The sequence below is a fragment of the Saimiri boliviensis genome, chromosome 2 (genome assembly GCF_048565385.1).
Source record: "Saimiri boliviensis isolate mSaiBol1 chromosome 2, mSaiBol1.pri, whole genome shotgun sequence".
In the NCBI taxonomy this organism is placed as follows: Eukaryota; Metazoa; Chordata; class Mammalia; order Primates; family Cebidae; genus Saimiri; species Saimiri boliviensis.
Window position 1 is genome coordinate 154,366,779 of NC_133450.1, and position 25,391 is coordinate 154,392,169.

At 40.7% G+C, this 25,391-nt stretch overlaps 1 protein-coding gene across 2 annotated transcripts in view; it reads left to right on the top strand.

The window, feature by feature from the left end:
• Positions 1-2,252: 2,252 nt before the first annotated feature.
• Positions 2,253-25,391, top strand: part of DOCK8 (dedicator of cytokinesis 8) — a 243,967-nt gene continuing 220,828 nt past the window's right edge. The window contains exon 1 of one of the 2 annotated variants that reach the window (XM_039461451.2): positions 2,253-2,476. In XM_039461451.2, the coding sequence (XP_039317385.1) occupies positions 2,424-2,476 (53 nt within the window). In that variant the 5' untranslated portion in view covers positions 2,253-2,423. The remainder of the gene's footprint in view (positions 2,477-25,391) is intronic. The other variant, XM_039461450.2, reaches the window with a different exon arrangement.

Here is a 25,391-nt window from a genome sequence, read left to right on the forward strand (position 1 = left end):
TGAAAATGAGGAAGAAAGGTTCTTGGACAGCTATTTGCCAGCAACGTGTGAATGTATCCAAGAACAGATCAAGCTTGAAAATAGGCATTTGACTAAATTAATGGATAACATATTCATGGTGAATTGTTAAAACACTGTTAAGGAAATCTGGAGACAATTCTAACCATCAGGAATTGACAGCACAGAGGATAACAAGGCTGGCCTAACCTTCATGGTTAGGTACCAAATACTAAATTGAATGCAGCATGATCTGAGGTAAGATCGAAGAATTTATGATTCCCACATTCACCCAGAAACTTCTCCTTGATTGCAAATGCTGAAAATTTGAGATGCTCTCGTAAAATTTTATGTTTGTGTGAAACCAGTATCTTTTTGTTCTATATGAAAGTGTATGTCATAAACATTCAGAAACTCAGAGAAGCTCATCTGAAAGGCTGACGTAGTACAGCATGGACTGGAGCCTCTGGGGCAAAATGCTTTCTATGTATCATTCGTTGGGTCTCAGTTTGAAGAAGTACTTACACATTTGTTCTCTTTGTATTTTTCTATCCAAATATTTGCTTGTAAATTCCAATGTAGTAAGTAGGGAGAATTTTGAAAGTCAGAAACTCCACATTTCAAAAGAGCTTGATTTTTCTTTAGGTTTGTTTTCATGCGTAGTCCATGTAATGAACTTTGTCTTATATTCTTAAAAGGGCATTGATATTTGGTGAGGAGTGGGTGTGGGGCAGGAGTTACCTAACCAGTCCTGAAAAGTTACTAAACTGCCTACCAGAAAGGAAGGCTGTATCAGGAAGAGACTGAATATAGTCCTTAGGCATTTTAATATTAGGTTGCAAATCAGGTTACATTGGACTGGCACTGTCCAATAGGAATATAATGAGGCCTACAAATGTGAGCCACATATGCGATTTTACATTTTTTTAAATGCAAGCAACATCTTTAAAAGGGAAAAACAAACAGGTGAAATTAATTTTAATAATATATTTTTTATATCCAAAATATTTAACATACAATCAACATAAAAATCATTAACAAGACATTTTGCATTATTTTTTCTGTACTGTCTTTAAATTCCAGCCTGTATTTTACATATCCAGCACTTGACAATTCAGACCACATCATGCCCGTTAGCCAAATGTGGCTAGTGGCTATCATATTAAATGGTGCAGCTCTGAACCAAAAAAACCTTTGCTTTGGTTTTTTTCTCTTTTTTAAAAGACGGCGTTTCATTCTTGTTCCTCAGGCTGGAGTGAAATGGCAAGATTTTGGCTCACCGCAACCTTCGCTTCCCAGGTTCAAGTGATTCTCCTGTCTCAGCCTCCAGAGTAGCTGGGATTACAGATGCCCACCACCACGCCCGGCTAATTTTGGTATTTTTAGCAGAGATGGGTTTTCACCATGTTGGCCAGGCTGATCTTGAACTCCTGGCTTCAGGTGATCCGCCAGCCTCAGCCTCCCAAAGTGCTGGGATTACAGGCGTGAGCCACCGCGACCGGCCCGCTTTGGTATTTTTAAAGAGCAGGTTGGTAAACGGAGGCATTATATGAAGAATGCCCTCGTATAGCACAGCTTAGAGCAGCATGCCAGCACCTGGAAATGAACACAGGCTTTTCCACTCCAGTCAACACTGGGACTTTTCTGTTTCTTTCTTGAGTTTCAGGCTGGACTTCTTAGCAGACATCAGTCTGAAACTGAAATAAACCTGGACTCTGTGTACCCTTGAAAAGCAAGAATGCCGCATTCAGCGTTTGTCCATAGAAAAGCAAACATGTCAGGTTACAACGTAAAATTTTTTTTTAGAACTTATAATGTTTATTTCTTGGATGAATCTATTATATTTATTTAAGGTGTCCCAGGAAGGATGATGGGCATAACGCTTGCACAAGTTGATTTGAATCCTGATAGATTCCACTAACTTTTTTTTTTGGTCTGCCTTCTTTCAAGAATGGTGTCAACCCTTAATAACACCTAGCCTAAAGAATCCCAGTGTTTGATTCCCGACCTCGCTAAATTTGTGGGGCTCCCCCCACTTGCCCACATTCCCTGTCGGCTTCGCAGCTTCGGGCAGTTGGTTTCCGGTCCTCGCTCCTTTCTGCCGGAGGTCAGCGGCCCCGGGCAGAGCGCGCCGTCTGCCCGAGTATCCCGAGGCCATTTCCGCGCTGGGTCCACGCCCTCCTCTCCCGCCGCTGCCTGCGTGCCAGGCCGGGCGCGGGTTGGAGGGGCTGGCTGCCGCGGCTCGGAGCTTGGGCCCTCCCCCGGGGTGATTTCAGCGCCCAAGGTGGAAATGCGGAAGTTTACAGTTCCGACTGACAGATGAGGCTTGCGCCTGGCCTCGCGAGCTCCGCGGCGACTCTGCAGCGCCCCGGGCCCCCGCTCTCTGCACTCCGCGACCCTAGAAGCCACCACGCCTCCGGCGGGTCATGGCCACTCTGCCGAGCGCAGAGCGCCGCGCGTTCGCGCTCAAGATCAACAGGTAAGACTCGCCCCGCGGCGCTGCAGGTCGCGGCCGAACCGCCCAGCACCGGCTTCGCGCGGAGCACCGCTGAGGGGGCCGAGGCCCGACGAGTCCCTGCGCGTCCGCGGCGGGGCGCGCCTGAGACCTGGGGCGCCCAGTTCCCGGGGCTGCGGCGGTGGTGCCGCTGGACGGCCCGGTCCTCCCGGAGAATCCTGGTGCGCCCGGTTGTCCTCAGCCATAGGGAATCGCTTGCCCGAACAACCTCGCCCGCACCGCTCTCCAGATTCTTACAGGTGGCCAAGCCCCGGGAGGGTGATAGACGCCAGAGTAACCGTGTTGGGCACACCACGGAGTTTCTCATAGACAGCTCCTTCCTTTGAGACTATTCTGAGCGGAGGGAAAGAAAGCGAAGTGGCCGAAATGAGAGTTGCTTTTGAGGCAGGCTGCAAAACTTCTGTTGCCCTAAGCAAGGCTCTGCCTCTCCTGGTTCATTATTCCAGAAAGAGTTTGGCTCCTGGTGGCATCGCTATTTTTATACCCTGGTCCAAAGGAGCTATGAAGTGGAAAAAGTGATTTTTAAAAATTCTCCACTTAAATAAACCAAAAGCTATGGCCTGTGGCTGACACTTCGAGATTTATAGGACTACGACAAAAAAGCTAAGGATGGGGGGGATCCCAACTCACCATCCAATTCCTCGTCGAAATTACACAAACTAAATGTAAGCACATTTACTGCTCAAAGTTCTCAGTAAAGGTGCTTTAACTGCACTTTTTCCTCCACTGAAAACTGCTGACAAGTATTTTGGACATTTTTGTTTCGCCCGGAGAAAGCTAGACTGTCTAGTTAAAAGATAATAGGAAATTCATCCTCAAGTGTCAGCTTATTCTATTGCCCACAGGGGCCATCCGATTTGTTAATCTGTTAGCTGAACCTGTGAAAGGTGAATTTCACCATAGGTTCATCTTTGCACTGCTAGTGTGTGAAGAGATTTGAACAAGGAATTAAAAGCCCCAAAAAACAAGGTGGTAAGGTCTTCCAGAGGGCATACTGGGCTTTATGGACGATTTTATTTCCACCTGATATGCAGCTGTGAGCAAACTGTTTCTCTTACCTTGTTATTTCTTCCATCTGTAAATGAGTTTAATTATTAATATATATTGCATATTAATGTTGAAGGCCAAAAGGTATTAGTCAAAAAGGTATTAGTCAAAAAGCTGGGTGCTGTGGCTCACACTTACAATCCCAGCACTTTGGGAGGCCCAGGTGGGAGAATTGCCTGAGCCCAGCCTGGACAACATAGTGGGACCCCTGTAACTGCAAAAAATAATTTTAAAACATTAGCCAGGTGTGGTTGCATGTACCTGTAGCCCCAGCTATTTGAGAGGCTGAGGCAAGAGGATCACTTCAGCCCAGCAGGATCACAGCTGTGATCATGCCACTGCACTCCAGCCTGGGTGAGAGAGTAAGACCCTGTTTAAAAAAAAAAAAAAAAAAAAAAAAAAAAACACCAGACCAAAAAAAAAAAAAAAAACCAAAAAAACAAAAACAAGGCATGAAGTATATCAGTGATCTCCCTATGGGAATTTTTTTCTACTTTAGCGTTTATAGCTGTTGCATGCCAGGCGGGGCAATTCATTCGGGGAGTATAGGGAATCAAACTGAAGTTACTGATGGGAGTATTATTTGCCATAGCTGATGCTCTTCTGTCTTTGTGAATTTTAGGTTAGGAATTGTGACTTGGGCAGAAAGATGTTAGAAACTATGGGGTTGGGCAGGGTTGATCTGGGGTGAGCGGCCAGGACCTGGACTCATCCTCCAGGCAGTCTTGCAAGCAACTGCGGAGTTGGTGTCACCTGGGGGTATGAATAAAGGCCCTGGTTAGTGTCTGCTCTGCTTGCAAATTAGCTCTCTGCCACAAACTCACTGTGCAACACTGGACATGTTATTTAACTTCTCTAAGCTTTGGTTTCTTTATATGTCAAGTAGAGATGATCATAGTACCTACTTCTTTTGACTGTTTGGAGGATGAAATGAATTAATAGGTACAAAGTCTGAATTGCCAAGTGCTGGATGTGTAAAATACACATCGGACTTTGGAGACAGAACAGAAAAAAATAATGCAAAATGTCTTGTTAATGATTTTCATGTTGATTGCATGTTGCTTGTAGTGTCTGCTCTGGCTCAGGATAAATGGTAACTAATTCTTAGTTACCATCATTAACATTACCAGCAGCTTCACTGCTGTCATCATCTCCGTCATCACTATCTTTGAGAGCCTAAGAAAGAAAGGTAGGAAGGAAAGTTGAAGTTGGAGAACTAGAGGCAGAGACCAGTTTGGGTTGGATGTGCAGATGCCGGTGGCTGGCTGGAAGCTTTCTTGGGGCCAGTGTTTCCCCTCATGTGCCTTCCATCTTGTGGCTGAGAACACAAAACACATTCCGTGGAACAAAATGTGGGGTGAAATCTGATCAAGAAGAGCCCCCCCAAATTAAATAAAGTATAAAAGGTTCTGTATTCCTCAGGCAAGTAAATGGATTGGAAATTCCCATTCTTAGAGTTCTGTTTTCCTTTTTGAAGCATTCTGTGTATTGCGTGGAAGAGTTATGCTAAGGAGATTGGCAGAAATTATTATTCAAAGGAGCAGATTAATAAGGACATACCTAGGATTAATATGTTATTTAATTTCATTATTTATTGTTTACTTATTGTGTTCCAGACACTATGTTATACAGTCAGTGGATTTTATTATTAAATTCTCACAAAAACTCTATCAAACTCATGAAGTCTTGTACAGAGGAGGAAAAGGGATCTTGGAGATGTAGCTGTACAAGGCCATGTAATTTGTTCAAGAACACACAACCAGCAGTGGCAGAGCTGGGCTTTCAAACTGTTCCAAAGACTGTGCCCTTAATTGGGTCTATTGTTATTTTGGTCCATGTATCCCAGGAATTTTCTTTAAAGCAAAAGGTGAATTAATTTTTAAAAAATCATTACTTTGGTAGCAGCATTGGGAAAATGTTCTGTTCCTGATTACTATTTAATATGTAAACATTAACAATGTGATTTTTTGCAATGTTTAAGGTTGAAAAGAAATGTTTTCCCTTGCATACCTACCTATTATTTTTTTAAAATAGGTCAGATTCCAAAAGTAAGACTGTGTTGAAATATGGCCGTTAGTACATTCAGTGTGTGCTCATATTTTTCATCTTACTACTTAGAAAGATGTAAACTATCCCTTAAAAATATTCATGGGATAATCAGCTGGGTGTGATGGCTCATGTCTATAATCCGAGTACTTTGGGAGGCCAAGGCGGGTGGATCATGAGGTCAGGAGATCGAGACCATCCTGGCAACATGGTAAAACCCCATTTCTACTAAAACACAAAAAATATTAGCTGGGTCTGTTGGTGTGCACCTGTAGTCCCAGCTACTCAAGAGGCTGAGGCAGGGGAATCCCTTAAACTTGGGTGGCAGAGGATGCCATGAGCCGAGATCATGCCACTGCACTACAGCCTGGGAGAAAGAGCAAGACTCCATCTAAAAAAAAAAAAAAAAGCAAGAGAGAGAGAAAGAAAGAAGGAAGGAAGGAAAGAAAGAGAGAAATTTCATTGGATAAAACCAGTGTGCTTCCTTTTAATAAAGCTTTCAAATCTGATATATTAAAAATAGCATTTGTAGAGAGTTCAGTTCTGTCCACACCCGTCTCCAGAAGGAGTGCACAGACTATCTCAAGTCTGAAATTCTGTGGTTCCTGCAAGCAGCATTGCCCAATAGCAAAGCCAAGAGGAACCTGGAAATGCCCAGCAGTGACCATTCTCTTATGTTGACACTGGCCTCTCCCAAGCTCTTATAAATTCTAAATTTCATGTGTTGTAAATCATCATATGGCACTTGTTTTGTTTTGAGCACCAAGTGTAATTGTGTCACTTGCTATGGTTAAGCATTTTGCTAGAACCCACAGCTCAGGAAGACATAAAAGAAAGGATCCATCACTGAATGTTTCTGAGGAAGAAAGGTGAAATTAATTTTCTTGTAAGTGCTCTACGCTTGTCTTCATTTCCGCTTTTTGGTGCTGACTTGTGTGCCAAGGGAAGACTAGATCCGTGTTAGGCAGTTCATAATAACGTTTGCATTTGGGATTTCAGGCACTGCTGCGTTAAATGTCATAATACAGTCCTTGTAAGAACATCTAGCGTTGTTATTTGCCTTTTTTCTCACTGAAATTTAGTGCCTTTGTAGATTGTAAAAGTTATTACTAATACTCTGAAAATGTATTAAAATCTTAGTGTTTTTCGAATACAGAATAGATGTAGAACTTGATCAAATGCTAACGTAAAATAAGAACCTTGGATAAAGAGGACAAAAGGGTAGAATGCAGAACAAAACGTTAACCCTCTTGGGGATAGTCAGGATTGAAAGGAATAAAAACTAGTGGCTTACACTTCTAGAATGCTTTCTGTGTGGCAGATGCATTTGTAAATATTTACATATCATAACTCATTCACCTCTATGAAATAGGAGCAATGACTATCTCTGTTTTACAGATGGAGAAACTGAGTGCAGAGAAGTTATAGAAATTGTCGATAGTCACAAAACAACTAGTTAAGGTCAGAGCTGAGATTCAAATGCAGGCAACCTGGCTCCAGAATCTTCTCTTTTAATCATTATGCCATGCTGCCGTCTCAGTTTTATTTTGAGCGCCAAGTGTAATTGTATCACTTGTTATAGTTAAGCATTTCAAAATATAATAAATTTTAAAATAGTAACGAATTTTAAAATAATAGTAAAATAAGTAACATTTATTATTTAGTATGTGCCACATACTGTGCTAAGAACTTTATATACCTTCATTTTATCCTTTTAAAAAAAGGAACAAACAGGGCCAGGCACAGTGGCTTACACCTGTAATCCCAGCACTTTGGGAGGCTGAGATGGGAGCATCACCTGAGGTCGGGAGTTCAAGACCAGTCTGGCCAACATGGCGAAACCCTGCTAAACTCTACTAAAAAGCACAAAAATGAGCTGGGTGTGGTGGCACGCACTTGTAATCCCAGCTACTCAAGGGGCTGAGGCGGGAAAATTGCTTGAACTTGGGAGGTAGAGGATGCAGTGAGCGGAGATGTGACACTGCACTCCAGCCTGGGCGACAGAGCGAGATTTTGTCTCGAAAAAAAAAATACAATAAAAAAATTTAAAAAGGAACAAAGTACCATGCATAATAATCATCATCAGAGAGTGATTTTATGGAAAATAAAAATGAGGTGGCAAGAAGAAAGAATAAAATTACACAAAGATAGCCTTTAAGAACAACCACAGGCTGGGCGTGGTGGCTCACCCCTGTAACCCTAGCACTTTGGGAGGCCTAAGCGGGCACATGGCTTGAGTCCAGGAGTTTGCAACCAGCCTGGGCAACATAGGAAAACCCTGTCTCTACAAAAAATGCAAAAATTAGCCAGGTGTAGTGGCTTGCATCTGTGGTCCCAGCTACTTGGAAGCCTGAGATGGAAGGATCACTTGAGCCTATGAGATTGAAGCTGCTGTGAGCAGTGATTGTATCTCTTGACTCCAGCCTGAGTGACAGAGCAAGACTATTTCAAAAAAAAAAAAAGGAACAACCCCAGTAATTTGGGGCATAAGGACCAGAGCACAATGAGCTACAGAGAGCTTTCTATGAAGTGGTTGCTAATTTTGTCTGCAAAGATAGTGCAAGCATAAAAAGATATGTTTTCAAATGTATACATGTGTATCTGCAGTGAAAGCAGAGCTGTTCCTCAGTAGTCAGGGTGGCTGCCAGGGTGAGGTAGTGTGCTTTCAGGAATTGCTTTATTTGTCTGATGCAGTCTAGACCAAAGACCAATAGAGGTTCTTGGGCAATCAGAGTCAAAAATTTTGGTCTTTCACATTTAGAATTGGTTCCTTCCAGATTCTTGCCAAAGCTCCATTTGTGCGTTAGGCAACTAGCACTATTCTGAAGATCGCTTACAGAATGTATACTGAAATAACCATCTACCAGGGTGAATATTCTCCATTTGGATGAGTTCCAACCATTTACATATATTCAGGAAGCTAATGTTTACTTCTTCATGGACCGGTGGAAAGAAAATGTAATAACATGTAATAGTTACCTAGGGAGAGGTGTAGAGCTCAGGGTACCAACTCTGTCATCTCAGCTCCCCACAGAGCTAGTGATGGAGTAGGATGATGTTGAAAACACCCCAACCTTCCATCCTCTTTAAGGGACCATGGGAAGTTAGGGATGTGACAGCACTCAGACCTCTTGCTGAGAAAGCTAAGAAACAGAAACGTTTAGTTCTTTTCGGTGGCAGGTGCCCATCAATGTTTGGCCTATTTGATTAAGGGTTAAAGCAACAGGAATGTGCTATCCCTGTTCCCACAAGCATCCAGTCTAATTTCCTTTTTTTTTTTTTTTTTTTTGAGATGGACTCTTGCTTTGTCACCCAGGCTGGAGTGCAGAGGTGTGATCTAGGCTCACTGCAACCTCCACCTCCCAGGTTCAAGCAATTCTCCTTACTCAGCCTCCTGAGGAGCTGGAATTACAGGCACGTGCCACCAGACCTGGCTGATTTTTCTATTTTTAGTAGAGATGGGGTTTCATCATGTTGGTCAGGATGGTCCAGTCTAATTTCTTACCCAGTCAGCAGCAGAATGGCTCTTTGGGTTCTAGGTAAACACATGAAGTTTATATAATGTGTTTAAGTGTCGTTCCTATGCTTCTGAAGTGGCACAGTATTGATATCAATTGCTCTATCTACAGCAGGGAAGATATAGACCAAAAACAGATGACACCTCTGAAAGTATATATGAACACATGTTTATGCAGTGTTTTTGGTGAAACTAACCAAATTGGTAAAGTTGGCCTAGGGTAAAGACATTATGTCATGTCCCACTGCGTTACCATTAAACACAAGATTAGAAGGGAGAAATGAGTCAGGCGCGATGACTCACAGCATGTAATCCCAGCACTTTGGGATGCCGAGGCTGGTGGATCACGAGGTCAGGAGTTCAAGACCAGCCTGGCCAAGATGGTGAAACCACGTCTCTACTAAAATTACAAAAATTAGCCAGGCATGGTGGCAGGTGCCTGTAATCCCAGCTACTTGGGAGGTTGAAGCAGAGAACTGCGTGAACCCGGGAGGCGGAGGTTGCAGTGAGCTGAGATCGTGCCACTGTACTCCAGCCTAGGTGACAGAGAGAGACTCTGTTTCCAAAAAAGGAAAGAAAGGAGAAATGATGGCAACAGAATCAGAGTTTCTCCAGCTCTCTCTGCTCTTTCCTATCACAGATAGGAAAGTGTAACCGCCCTCTGCATCTGTGGGTTGCACATCCCTGGATTCAGCCAAGAATTAGATCAACATTATTTGGAAAATAATGTAGATGATTGCATCTGTACTGAACATGTACAGACTTTTTTTCTTGTTATTATTCCATATATAATATAGTATAATAACTATTTACATAGCATTTACATTATGTTAGGTATTATAAATAATCAAGGGATGACTTAAAGTATATAGGAGGGCCAGGCATTGTGGCTCGTGCCTGTAATCCCAGCACTTTTGGAGGCCAAGGTGGATGGATTACTTGAAGTCAGAAGTTCGAGAACAGCATGGCTAACATGGCGGAACCCGATCGCTACTAAAAATACAAAAAAAAAAAAAAAATTACCAGGTATGGTGGCAGGTGCCCGTAATCCCAGCTGTTCAGGAGGCTGAGGCAGGAGAATCACTTGAACCTGGAAGGCAGAAGTTGCAGTGAGCTGAGATCACACCATTGCACCTCAGCCCAGGTGAAAGAGCAAGACTCTGTCTCATTAAAAAGAAAAATAATGAACAACTTTGCATGTAAATCAGTATAGAGCTACATTATAATTTGCATAGGCTGTATAAAATCCTGTTGATTAGATGGAAAATGATTTGTTAAATTAATTTTCTATTATCAGGCATGAAGATAAGTTCCAGGCTGGGCACAGTGGCTCATGCCTGGCCCCTGCCTCGCAGTGCTTTGGGAGGCAGACACAGGAGTATCAGTTGAGCCCAGGAGTTCAAGACAGGCTGAACAACATAGTGAGACACCATCTCTACAGAAATCAAACACAACATTAGGCAGACAGGGTGGTGCATGCCTGTGGTCCCAACTGCATGGAAGGCTGAGGTGGGAGGATCATTTGAGCTCAGGAGTTTGAGGCTGCAGTGAGCTGTGATTGCACCACTGCTCTCCAATCTGGGCCACAGAGTGAAACTTTGCCTCAAGAAACAAAAAAAAAAAAAAAAAAAAAAAGACAGGTTCCAACTTTTCACAATCATGTATAGAATTTGATGGAGCAGTCTTATACATATATATATATTTTTTTTCTTTTTTTTTTTCTGTGCTAGTGCAAACACTTCCTTACAAATTTCTAACAGTGTAATTGTTGGGTCATAGGAAAGAAACATTTTTCAATTTTTGATTGCCAAATTGACTCCCAGAAAAGGTATACCTGTTTCTGCTCCTACCATTGGCCCTACAAATGCTCCTTTCCCCACATTCACACCCCCACCAAGTTTTATCATTCTTTTAAATCTTTATTTGCCAGTGTTGACCTCTTCTCTTAAATGCCTCTAACCTCTTCCTGTTTAGCATCTCTCCTAGGTCGCAGAATGAACTCTGAAGTCATTCTTTAGGGATTAAAATAGTCATGCATTTCTCCTTTTTTCTTTGCCTTACATGCAACCATAAATGGTAAGAACCTTTTTCACTTTCTGCTTCTCTTCCTTTAATAGTTGGATTAATGGTAAAGGTAGATCGTTCTAACAACTTAGTGCTTTCTTGATTTAAACTGTGCTTTTTACTTTGCTTAACACTGTAATCCAATCCACCTCCTCTTTTGGGTGCCTAAGCCACAGCCCTTTTAAATAAAATAGCAAATGGACAATCAGAATCCCTATCACAAAATAATATTCCATATTACATAACTCACTGTATGTGTTTTCATTTGGATGAAAGAATAGAGAGTATGGACCTCTTTCATACCTTTTTATGTTTCTTTTCCTCTGTAATTGGTTTCTGGGGCTAAAGGAAACATTAGTACCACTCTGCTCAGAAACCTCAAATAACTTCATGACTTCTACCATTCTCATCATTCAAGGGGAAAATTCATTGTTCTCCTGTGATAGAGACAAAAAAAATGCAAATAGCTAAACTGGAACTAGATTAAGAAAAACAGAAATTAATCAACCCCACCCTCTCATTCCCATCTCTTAGTAAGTTAGTAGGCTTGTAAGTCCTAGGCTGGTTAGTTCATTCATTTATTCACTCATGCCAGCTATTGAGGGTTATTATGTTCTAAGTGCTGTGCTAAGCCCAGAAATAAAAACACAAGTGAGTCATGGGCCTGCCTGCAAAAAGCAAGGAGGTTTATTCAAAATTAAGGGCTGGAAAAAGAAAGGCACTTTCTCTGGCCTCATAACCCTCCATGACTTCAAAGTATTCCTCCCTGGGGTCATGCCACTAGGGATAATAGCATTATCCAAAACATTTTTGGAAATCCTTTTAGAATTATTCTCAGGAACTGGAGTACATTTATTTTTAAAAATAAGCTTGGTGGTTTAAAATCTCTCTTTTTTTAAAGGGAGAATCTGCTTTATTATTGAAAAGTTTCAAAAAAAATAGAAAATACAGATGTTAATATAGCAAGTATCAAAGAGTCCACTTAACAGAATTAGCACATGTTAACATTCTGTCACTTTTGCTTTAGTTTTTTTTTTTAATTAAAAAAGAGAACATTATAGATAAATGTGAGTCCCTTTTATTCTGTTCCACATTTCTCTTCTCCGTGCTGCTGCCTGAGAGTGCTAACACAAAGATGTACTTTCAGGGTGTGTATGTGTATGTGTATGTGTGTGTGTATGCATATCTGTAAACAATATATGGTATAGCTTCTAAAGCGAGCCAAAGTCATTAGCATTCAAGCAAGCCTATTAAATAAAGTAATATCAGTTTGAATTAAAGATAAGATGTAACTGTGAAAAAATTGAGCTGATTTTTAGGTACCTTATCGAATAGTTCTGAAAGTAATTGCAAAGAGGAGTTCCAAAACTGAGTTCAGAAAGACAGCTTTATCAGAATAAATTGCCTGGTACCACATACAGGAAACTATAAAGAACAACAGTTATTTAGAAATATTTATTCTGACAGTGTTTTTCAATTACTCCTTAATATTATAACCACTTACTCATTTCCTGAAATAGCCAGGAAATTTTTCAAAAAGGTTTTTCTCCCTCAATTAATGTACCCATGATTTGCATTTGACCCAAGAAAAGCAGTTGTGTCGATGACATTTATTTTTAAATACATGGTTTTAAAACACAGAATAAAAATTCTACCTCATTGCTTCGAGACTCAATTAGGGAAAATATGCACATTAGCAAAAAGAAGATGTGCTATTTGCTTAGAGTTCTTGAAGTGGATATCTTGGCTTTCGTATGACTGAATGGTCAAGCTTGACTCTCCTGTTTGCTCAGGGAAGTACAGTCCCTCTGCTGCCATGGGTAGAAAGACTTTTCCTAAATCACTGCTTCATCTCGCTGCCATTATTCAGGACACAGCCGAACCTTCTTTGGCAGACCTTTTTGAGTTCTCTGTACTCATCTTTCTGCTGTGTGATATGAGTACTCTAGAGAAGTTGGGCTGTGCTCAGGAAATTACACTTGGGGCCTGTGGTTCCCTGGGAAGGCAAACTGGAGCTCTCTAAGGGGTACTTGTCATCATACAGCATTTACACTAGCACTGCTGTCCACTTTCACCTACGCAAGTAGAACAACTCACGCTCAAAGTCCACTGACAATGCAAGAGTCCCTTATCTTCTGGTTAACATACATGTTGTTTCAAGATGATGGTGGCCATCTGTTCTCTGTGGGAACAAGACTATCACCCACCTGTTGCCATGTTGGCTGGTTTAATATCTTACTCTTTCATTCCAAATCACTACCTGTTCTTTTAATGTCCCTTCAGATGGGGTATTCAAATTACCTCCTGTATCTTAGTCCCTGTTCAATAATTTCATTCAAATCAACAAGGCATTTTATTGATTGCCTAGGACTTTCTCTAGGTATCATGGGAGATTTAAAAAGCAAACAGGCAAGCAGCCTATGCCCTCAGAATCCAGCTGGAGTGAGTGGGTGAATATCAGTGAAAAGTTAGAGAGCATGGGGAACAGTGTTTTACTGTGTGGCCGGGGAAGGGTAAGGGCAAAAACTCAGAGAGAGAGAAAAGCCTGTAGCCCTGGGGAATAGGGCAACACCTCTGAGGAGATGAGTCCCAGCTGGGCCCTGAAGGGTGGTGACCCACAGAAGAAACAAACATAGTGGGAAGAACAGCTAGCAATGTGCAGAAGGCATGGGAAGGGATTCCAGGGGAGGAGAGAGGAGGGAGCTACAGTCATTCTGATGTGAGGTGGTGAGATCTGCGATTGGACTGGGTCATAAGAATGGGAAAAAATGGCCTGCTTCTGCAGACAGTTTAAAGGAATCAGCTGGATGTGGGAAGCAACTAAATACTTACTCATTCATTCATTTCACACATATTGATTATAGCCTACTATGTGCCTAGCACTATTCTAAGTGCCGGGGATAGAGTCACGAATAAGACAGACAGGGATCTTGTTCTAAAAGAAGTAGTACTCTAATAAGGAGACAATGAAGAAATGAACCAGTAAATAAACAAGGAAACATCAGATAAAATAAGTGTGATGCAGAGAATGTAAAATGGCCATTGAGAGGGCTTCTTTAGGTGGGATAGTCAAGGAAAACATTTCTGAGAGAAAACCTCTGGGCCAAGACCGAGCAGGGGAGTGACCAAGCGCATGGCTGAGGCAGGAGTAAGTTTGGTGTGTTGAAAGAAAGGCAAGAGCTAGTCTGTCTCGAGTGGAGTGAATGAGGGAAGAGGAGGAGAGCTAAAGGGGGAAGTAAGCAAAGATCAAATCACATAAACACCCTAAAGGCAATGGAAAAAGTTTAAATGTTATTCTAAGTGCAATGGTGTATTAGTCTATTTTCATATTGCTATGAAGAAATGCCCAAAACTGGATAATTTACAAAGAAACAAAGGTTTGGCCAGGTGCAGTGGCTCACACCTGTAATCCCAGCACTTCGGGAGGTCAAGGTGGGTAGATCACGAGGTCAAGATGTTGAGACCAGCCTGGCCAACATGGTGAAACCCTGTCTCTACTAAAAATACAAAAATTAGCTGGGCATGGTGGCGCACACCTGTAGTCCCAGCTACTTGGGAGGCTGAGGCAGGAGAATTGCTTGAAACTGGGACACAGGGGTTGCTGAGTGAGCTGAGGTAGTGCCACTGCACTCTAGCCCGGTGACAGAGCAAGACTCTGTCTCAAAAAAAAGAAAAGGGGAGGGGGGAGTGTTTATGGACTGGCAGTTCCACATGGCTGGGAAGCCCTCACAATAATGGTGGAAGGCAAAGGAGGAACAAAGGCACATCTTACATGGTGGCAGGCAAGAGAGCGTGTGCAGGGGAATTGCCCTTTATAAAACTGTCAGATCTCTTCAGACTTATTCACTATCATGAGAACAGCATGGGGAAAAACCCACCTCCATGATTTAATTATCTACCATGACATGTGGGGATTATGAGAGCTACAATTTAAGATGAGATTTGGGTGGAGACAAAACCAAACCATATCAAATAGGATGATTTATCAAATGGGATGGTTTATGGAGCAAGGCACGAAGTGATTGACCTTCATGTTTAAAAGATCTATTAAGGAGTGGAAGCAAGGAAACCAGCTGGGAGGCAGTGGAGAATCCAGGGGAAAGGCAAAGATGGCAAAACTTACGTAGTGGAGCTGAGAAGGAGAGAAACAGGCAGCTCTGGGATACATTCTGGAGCTAGGGCTGCTGAATTAGATATGGGGTGGGGCAATGAGGGGAAAAAAAGAGAAATCAGAGGTCTCCAGGGTTGGATATTGATGTTTTTAACAGAAATTGAAAAGACTTGAGGAGAAGCAGGCTTTTAGGGTGAATCAAGAGTTTAACTGGGGACATATGGAGTCTAAGATGTGTGTTTGTCAAGTAGAACTACCTACTATGCAATTTTATTTAGGAATCTGACACTCAAGGGAGAGGTAAAGGCTGGATTTTTAAATTTGCAAGTCAATACCAAACAAATGTTTTTACATGAGAAGGAAAAGAAAATATTGAAGTGATTTTGATAAGTTTTTAATAGCCACAAAGCTATATGCATAATGTGCTATCATTTTAATTAAAAAAATAAAAATATGCATAACTTTCTACAGAGATAAATAGATCAATACATATGACAAGGAGAGAACCAGAAGGACATGTGCCAGCGTGTCATGAGTGTTATCCCTAGGTAGTAGAATTATTGGTGACTTTTGTGTACTTGGGACATGCATGTATGAGTGTACATATGCACGCATATTTTGCAAGTTTAAAAACATTTTTAAATAAATGGCACCAAGATTTCCATTCTGGTCAAATGGGATAAGGATGATACCAATGAGAAATTATGAAAATTGTAAACTAGAGTTAGTTTTGGGAGGCTGATTTTTTTACTTCCCTTGTAGAGGCTTTGTTTAAGATGAGGTAGTAGACTGTGCATGTACATGTATTTGCTGTCCCTCCCTATGGGAGGATTTTACTTTTCACCTGTTGAAGGTGATGTGGTCACTGGAGGTGAAGAGCCAGCCTGGGCTTTGTCACATTATCTTTCTCCTAAACAATCTGCAGTGTTCTAGAAGGAGGAGGATCTGTCATCCTGCATCCTGGAGTAAAGATGATAAAGGCAGAGCTGCAGCTGCCCTCTGAAGGACTTTGTTTTTATAAACCACTGAGATTTTTGGATTGTATGTTATCTCACCATAATTTAGCCCACCCTAACACAGATGAGCATAATATACAGAACATTTCTATTGGGCAGCTTGAAATGCAGGCTTGGGGCATCAATGGTAGGCCAAGATGGAAAATATTCATTAAAAAGTAATCTATGAGGTAGAGATTGGGACTGAAGAATGGATACATTTTCTAAATGGGAAAGTATAAGGGGAAGAAAAGAGGAATAGGCCTAGAGGAAGAGTCACTGCTAACCCATACAAGAAAGAAGAGATACAAAAAGATAGGAGGGGGAATTTGGCCAATGTATGGCAGATGGTTGTAGTATCAGAAAAGAGAGCTAAGACAGCAGTTACAAAGATCACATGCAAATTGTGAGGGCAAAGAGCCACTGGATTTGCCCTGAAGGTGGTCATTGAAAACCTCTGAATTAGCAGTTTTAGTGGAGCTGTGGGGAAGGAAGTTAGGTTTCATAAGGTTATAGAGGGAATCCATGCAGAGGAAACAGAGGAAGCTGGTGGAGGCCACTCCTTAAAAAGCTTGGATGAAGCAGAAGAGAAACGGGACAAGCGGTAACCAGAAGGCCCCTACAAGGGTGTAACTTTTACACAGATATGACACACAATGCTGAACAAAGGATGTGCTGATCTTAACAGAGGAAGGATGTGTTTTATTCCCAAAAAATAACTCTTATATCAGGGTGAACTTATTCAAGATACCTTATGCTGTCTAATGTGCAACAAATTTTGCTTTGCACCAGCATTAAGACTTCTAACAATAAGTAAAATATTCTACTTAGATACTTTTTCACAGGAGATTTTGAAACTCTCATGACACTCAGAACATGATACTGTTTAAAATTTTATTATGTTTAAATTTATCTTCATATATTTGAAGTTGAAAAATTCCAGGGAAGAGTAGTTTTATATTTTCGTATTTACAAACTATGTACTGTGTGCCGAATTTTGCCTCCCCAACATCTTTGAGGGGAGTGTGGCCCTGTTGACACTCTGATTTCAAATTTCTGGAATCTGAATTTTGAGAAACTCTGAGAAAATAAATTTATTTTATTTTAGGCTATTCAGTTTGTGGTAATTTGTTGCAGCAGCCCTGGGAAACTAGCAAACCATCCCAAAATTTAGTGACTTAAAAGAACAGCCATTATTATTTCTCACAATTCTGTGGGTTGGGAATATGGGTTGGGCCCAGCTGGACAGTTGTTCTACTCATCTTCCTGTGGACATCCATATGGCTACCATTATCAGGTGGCTCAAGTGAAGCTGTAGGGTCTAAGATGGGCTCACTCACAAGTCCAGGTCCTTGGTGCAACTGTTTGGCTGAAATTTCCTTCTTCACATGGTCTCTTGTCATTCAGAAACCTAGCTGGTCTTCCTTGCATCCTTAGCTGGTAAAGGGAACTTTCTAAGAGAATGAAGGTGGAAGCTACAAGGTTTCCAGAGGCTAAAGTCTAGAACTCTCCAACGTCACTTCCACCACGTTCATTGGTTGATGCAAATCATAAGACAACTCAGCTTCAAAGAGTAGGGAAATACAATCAAACTCTTGATAGGAGGGGCTGCAAAATAGTTGGCATTTAAATCAACCACAGCATACTATCCTGTTTCAAATTTCAGAATGTTTAAGCAAAAAGTCTTGCCTTTCCCTGCTTATATCACAATACCCAGTTTAGTGGCAGAGAAACTGAGAACAAATTAAATTGACTCCTTCAAAGTCACCAAGTGAGTCATGCTTTGTGAGAGATACTTTGGCCCATAGAAGACAACTATATGTCTGGAAGAGCTAAACACAGTCCTGCCTGGAGGCAGTTATATGAACTTAATTATCCCTTGAGATTCTTTTAAATCTCATAATTACATTGATGAACTCCAGATTGCAGAGCTGTCTGGCCCAGAGATAAAGCAGCAGTTTGAGAGTATCAGAGAGAGAAGGTGCCTGAAAATTGCCACCTGTCACCCAAGGGCAGGACTAGGGGCTGAATTAAATGATTGAGAATTGCCAAGCTCTTTATTCTCAAGAGTTACCAAATGAGCTCAGAAAGTCAATGACTGCTGCTGTCCAGTGTTAGTTATGGAATGAGAGAAGTAAAAATGAATAGAAATAGAAGGATCGCCGCTATATCAATTAGTATTGCTTTTAGCTGCTGCAAGTAACAGCCAATCAAACCATCCAATACTTTAAACAAATTAGGGGTTTATTTATTTTTTTCTTACGTAACAAGAATGCCAATGGTTGACTGTGCAGGCTCGGTGTCATGGTCCAAGGTGCCACTGGAGACTCTGGTTCTTTGTGTTTTTGCATTCCACGCTCCTGAGCGCGTGGCTTTCATCCTTGTGGTCACACAATGACTCCTGAAACTCTGTACAGTGAATCAGTATTGGAGACAGAAAGAAGAAAGAAGGTAAAAAAGACATGCCAACTAACTTCACTCGCATTAAGAACTCTTCTAGAAGCTCACATAATGACATTTGTTTACATATTTCATTGTTCAGAACTGTGTTAGCTCTGTCTACAAGGGAGGTTGGCAAATGTAATTTTCGTTAGCCTGGCACATTGTCACCCCCAGCAAAACTAGGGTTGAGTTAGAATGAAGGGGCTAATGGATATTGATAGGCCACTAGTAGTTTCTGCACAGCCTCCAACAATTGCTGTGAGTATAGATTAGTAACAGATCTTCCACTTTGGCATCATGGCACCTCTGTCCCACTAATACCTGTAGTAGATCCAAATCATCTAGTCCCAGGAGACTGGCTTAAACAAGAGGAATATCGGGGCTTCTAGGTCCAGTATTAATCAAAGTAAGCTAGCTGTGAGAACAACAATCTCAAAATCTCAGTGAATTAACTCAACAAAAACTTATTTCATGTTTATATCACAGTCCGAAGCAGGTCAAATTGTTCTCCTCCAAGGAGTGACTCAGAGACCCAGGCTGCTTCCACCTTACAGCTCTACTGTCTTGTGACTTCCAGGTTATGTTGGCATTCAGCCAGTGTCTAGGAAGAAGAGAGAGTGAAAAATTGTGCACCCAATCCTTAAATACCTCCACTCTACAGTGGGACGCATGGCTTCTACTCACACTCCGCTGGGGAGGACTGCTCACAAGATCCATCAGTCTGCAAGGACGGCTGAGGGAATATATTATAGCTCTTGCCTGGCAGCACTTCTAGCAGCAACCCTTCACTGTGAAAGGGGAAGAGGAGTCTTTGGGGGACAGCTAGCCTTCTGTGCCACAAAAGCCCGGTCGCCAAAAAAGAGCCATTACCAAAATGTTCAGTAAATGATATAGACCTAATGTGGTTTGCTGTTGTCTGATAGATAAAAACTGTGTTGTGGCCGGGCGCGGTGGCTCAAGCCTGTAATCCCAGCACTTTGGGAGGCCGAGGCGGGTGGATCACGAGGTCAAGAGATCGAGACCATCCTGGTCAACATGGTGAAACCCCGTCTCTACTAAAAATACAAAAAAATTAGCTGGGCATGGTGGCACGTGCCTGTAATCCCAGCTACGCAGGAGGCTGAGGCAGGAGAATTGCCTGAACCCAGGAGGCGGAGGTTGCGGTGAGCCGAGATCGCGCCATTGCACTCCAGCCTGGGTAACAAGAGCGAAACTCCGTCTCAAAAAAAAAAAAAAAAAAAAAAAACTGTGTTGTTTTAGTCACAAAGATCTGGATGTGGGAGCTACAAGGAAAGCAAAAGCCAGAAGAGTACAGCCAAAGCACCTGAGATTCTAGAAGGAGACAAGAGGTATACAAGGTATCATTGTCCTATCAGCCAGGAAGAAAGATGGTAGGAAACAAGATCATTGAAAATTTAATTTCAAGAGCTGGGCACTGTGGCTTACACCTGTAATCCCAGCACTTTGGGAGGCTGAGGCAGGCAGATCACTTCAGCCCAAGAGTTCGAGACCAGCCTGGGCAACATAGTAAAACACAGTCTCTCCAAAAACATACAAAAATTAGCCAGGCATAGTGGTGTGCACCTGTAGTCCCAGCTACTCAGGAGGCCAAGATGGAAGGATCAGTTGAGCCTGGGAGTTTGAGGCTTCAGTGAGCTGTGATTGTACCGTGTACTCCAGTCTGGGTGACAGAGCAAGACCCTGTCTCAAAAAAATAATCAAATAAAATCTAACTGCAGTCAAGGCCACAGGAAGTGTCAAATGCAACTGAACACTTCCTAGAAATCCCACACATTGATAAGCAATCAGGTTGTTTGGCCAGTTTATTTCTGAGAATAGCCAATTTTTAAATATTTTAGGAAAAACCACAACATTGAGATATTTTCAAACAGCTCATATTTAAACAGCATATATTAAACAAAGTGATTAATTTAGAATTCATATTTTATTTGATGAAAAAACAAGATATTTCTGGTCTGGGAGAAGGCGTTCTACAATGTTCACTCCCACTTGTGGAATAACTGAGTTATCACAGTCCAGCCCCTCCTCTGTAGAGGAGGATTTCTATGAGAAGTTGAGTCATGTTACTTTTGTGACTATTTTTCCTTGGGTTTGTTGGCTCCTCTTGTTTTATTCACTTTCTAATCACTGAATAATCTGTGCGATCGGTCTGCCTTGTTAATGTTGGCAGTTGTTGTAATAATAACAAGCACGGAGCCCTTGCTACAAACAGAAAACAGTGCAGGCCTTTGAGTCTGAGTTTTGGGAGGCAAACAAGTCTAATTCTATCCCAGCTCCACTGATTCCCAGTGGGATTTGGTTCAGCATCATAGGACCAAATGAAATAAAAAGTATGAAAATGCTGCACAAATCAAAGAGCACTAAAGACATATTAATGAAACATCTGTAGAATGGGATAAGTACCATGTTTCTGGCGTTTGGTGGGGTCACATGTAAAACAGCTGGCACAGGGTTCCACACTTAGTAGATACTCAAAAAAGAAAATAAAAAGTTAACAGCTAGGTGCAGTGGCTCACGCCTGTAATCCCGGCACTTTGGGAGGCCAAGGCGAGTGGATCATGAGTTCAGGAGTTTGAGACCAGCTTGACCAACATGGTGAAACCCTGTCTGTACTAAAAATACAAAAATAAGCCAGGCTTGGTGGCACACACCTGTAATCCTAGCTACTCAGGAGGCTGAGGCAGGAGAATCCTTTGAACCTGGGAGGCGGAGGTTATAGTGAGCCGATATCATGCCACTGCACTCCAGCCTAGGTGACAGAGAGAGACTATGTCTCGAAAAAAAAAAAAAAAAAAAAGAAAAGAAAAAGAAAAAGTTAACATGAACAAAGTAAAATAAATGTGAAATGGGAGATGAAGAAGTGTTAAAACCACAGCCACTATAATAATGTAAAGTAGGATTTTAGCTCATTTATAAGCACAGAGGTTATATGGTAAGTCCTCACTTAATGTCAGTAAGTTCTTGGAAACAGTGTCTTTATGTGAAACAACATGAAGCAAAATCAATTTTGCCATAGGCTGATTGATATAAACAAGAGTTAAGTTCCAGTACCTATATGATGACATATTTCCAGTTACAAAACATCGCCAAACTTCTAAATGAATAAAGACCAACATACTTCTAATATTAAATATTGAAATAAATGTGAGCTATACATGCATTTAAGAAAGATCAATACAAACAAGTACAATAATTATTTACTCAGTTATTCCAGTCTGGGGTCTTAGGTGGCCAGAGCCTGTCCCAGCCGCCCAGGGCCAACTTTGGAACTCACCCTGGCCAGGACACCGTCCTCTCACAGGTTGTCCTCACACACAAACTCATGGGACCATTTAAACACACCTATTCACCTACCATGTGCATGTTATGTATGTGCAATACCTTGAGAAAGCCCTCAAGGGAGACATGCACACTCCACACAGACAGTGGCTACAGCCAGGAATCAGGATTTATTCTCATCAATGTTATAAGCCAATGACTATGAATGAAATATTATTTGATAACCTGCTGTATTGAGAGTTGACAAAATTTATCCCTCTGAAACACATACACACACACATACTTGCACTTACACATGCACACACACGCATGCACACACACGCATGCACACACTGCACATACTTAATGCTAAACTTGTAAGGAAAGAGATTTAAAGGCAAAAAGAAAAGTTGAACCTTAAATTTTCCCTGGACCTCACGTTTTCTGAGTACTGAAAGGTATCATAGACATACATGATTGCCTTTTCCAAAAAGTAACTTCTATGGAAAATCCTGACAATTATAAGAGACTACACAGATGATTTGATAGAGCCACTTAAGTGATGTATGTGATATGATCATCAGGAATATTTATATGAGAGATGAGAAAAAATGAAATGTTGAAAGAGCAGAACCATGAAGAAGAAGCAAATGATCCTGAAGAATAACAACTGTAGTCAGAGATTGGAGACCTGCAAACATGTTTCCTATTCTTTTCGAAAATGAAGAATAGCTTCTTATTACAAGAGCAATATATATAAATTATAGAAAAGTCAGAAGTGCGGATAAGCAAATACTTTAAAAATAAAAATTATCTAATTCTTTGACTTTAATCATTTTAACAGCTTGGTTTATATTTTTTCAGATACATACATGTTTCTATAAAATTGGAAGTATGCTTACATACTATATCATAACCTGCTTTTTTATTTTAAAAATATTATGAACAACTTTTCATGTCATGAAATATTCTTGAATTACATTTCTAATGAATGCATAACATTCCATTGTAAGGATACAGCATAATTTAACTAATTCTGTATTGAGTTACATTGATTTCCAGTTATTCACAGTAGAAACAGCACTCCAGAGAATAAATTTACACATTCATCTTTGCTTACATCTTTAATGATTCTTCAAGATAAATGCTAGAAATAGAATCACAGACTCAAAGGTCTCCATTGATATATGTGGCTGCCTTGTTTTCCTTTGGAAGGTTTTGTGCAGCATCTGCCTTTAAAAGAAGGCTAAAAATATTTTCACTTACAGCATCCCTGAACTTTACTTCAAGTCCTGGGGAAAGTTATTGAATAGTAGTTTGTGTTCAAGTAAGTACATGCTGGCAAAGTCAATTTTTTATACATGTTATCAAGAACAAATCAACCTCATAAGATTGAGCTAAACCCATTATTATGATTGAGTTAGCAAACCTAACGATGTATTTGGTTTGGACAAATACTATTAATTCCTTAAGTTCCCTTGTGGCCACAGTTTTTTTAAAAAATGAATGTTTTTCTGAGTAATCTTGGTCCTATTTGAGGCCATCTTCATATGCATTACCAACATTTCGAGCTATATCCAATATGTAAACTAGCCCTCTGTACACATATAAGTGTATATTTTCCTGAAGAAAATATAGCTTCTGCATGTGAGTAAAGTTATATAGAATATAAATGTAAGGTCACTTAGAAGAAGCTGTTAACGTATTATGCACAATTTATTTTTTATTGCCAGAGTTACATGTTATTTACTTTTAAGTCTGATATCTAATTCTCTATTTTATTCCCTTATTAATGAATTACTTCATCCATTCATATGACAGATATTTCTTGAGCACTTACTTTAAGCCAGGCACTGTGTTAGACTTTGGGGTTTAGAAAGACCCTGTTGACTTCATGGAACTTTTCCAGTGATGGAAATAAATAATCTGTAAGTGCATAAATTAATATATCATGTCAGATAATGCCTCATTTCCTTATCTCTTAAATTCAAAAAATATTCTATTCCATAGGGCTTTTATGAGAACTGAGTGAGACTATGTGGAAATTACCACACAGATGTTTAATAAATATTATTTCTCTTTCCTCTTATCTTTTAGAAAAGGGAAAGTGATTTGTATAAATCATTGATACTCCCTTGATATTAAGAAATTAGCAAATTGTTTTTTGATTTTATTTTTTAAATTGTCATACAATAATTGTACATCTTCATAGGGGTGCATAGTGAGGTTTTGGTGCATGTAATTATAGTGATCAGATCAGGACAATTAGCATATCCATCCGTCATCTCAAACAGTAATCATTTCTTTGTGTTGAGCATGTTCAATATCCTCCCTTTAAGTAGTGAAATGAGACAGTACTTGTTGTTAGCTACCTCATCCCACAGTAGTATAAAGCACTAGAACATTTTCCTCCTATGTAGCTGAAATTTCGTATCCGTTAACAAATTTCTCTCTAGCCTTCCTTTCCCCCTACCCTTCCTAGCCTCCAGTAAACTCTGTTCTACTTTTTACTTCTATGAGATTGATGTTTTTTTTAGCTTCTGCATGCGAGTGAGAACATAAAGTATTTAACTTTATATTCCTGGCTTATTTCACTTGGGGTAATGTTCTCCAGTTCCATCCATACTGCTGCAAATAACAGGAATTCATTTTTTAATGGATTCCATTCCATTGTGTATACATCCTACAATTTCTTTATCCATTCATTTATTGTCAGACATGTAAGTTGATTTCATTTCTTGGCTATTGTGAAAATGCTGCAGGAAACATGGGGATGTAGATGTCTCTTCGATATAATGATTTCTTTTCCTTTGGATAAATTCCCCAGGAGTGGGATAGCTGGATCATACGGTAGTTCTAATTAGCAAATTCTGTATTCCACTTTAAAGGAAGGAATAGGTAACGTTTTTTCCAAATTTAAAAAATTTTTTATTTTGTTAGAGATGGAGTGATCCTCCTACCTCAGCCTCCTGAATAGCTAGGATTACAGAGGTGAGCCACAGCACCTGGCATGGGATAAGTAAAAAAATGTTTAAGCGTTTGTTTTGTTTCAAGCAAAATTAGGTATCAACTGTTTCTCCACAGAGAAGAGCAGCTAGAGCCTTCACAGCATGTAGTCCTAATAATTCAGGTCTTCTTTTGCCATTTCTCAAACATAGCTACCTTGTGTTGTTGCATGCAATCTGCAGGACCTTAGAAGAATCATACATTTCATCTCTCTGGCCCGCAGTTTCCTGAAGATGAAGTTATGTTATGTGGTTCATAAAGTTCATTTTGGGGCTAACTTCACTTTGACTGTCCTTGTAAAAATTGTTTCCCCAGTGGATTCACTCCCCACCCCACCAGCCCAAAGAAATGACTGCTATGCTCCAGATTGTC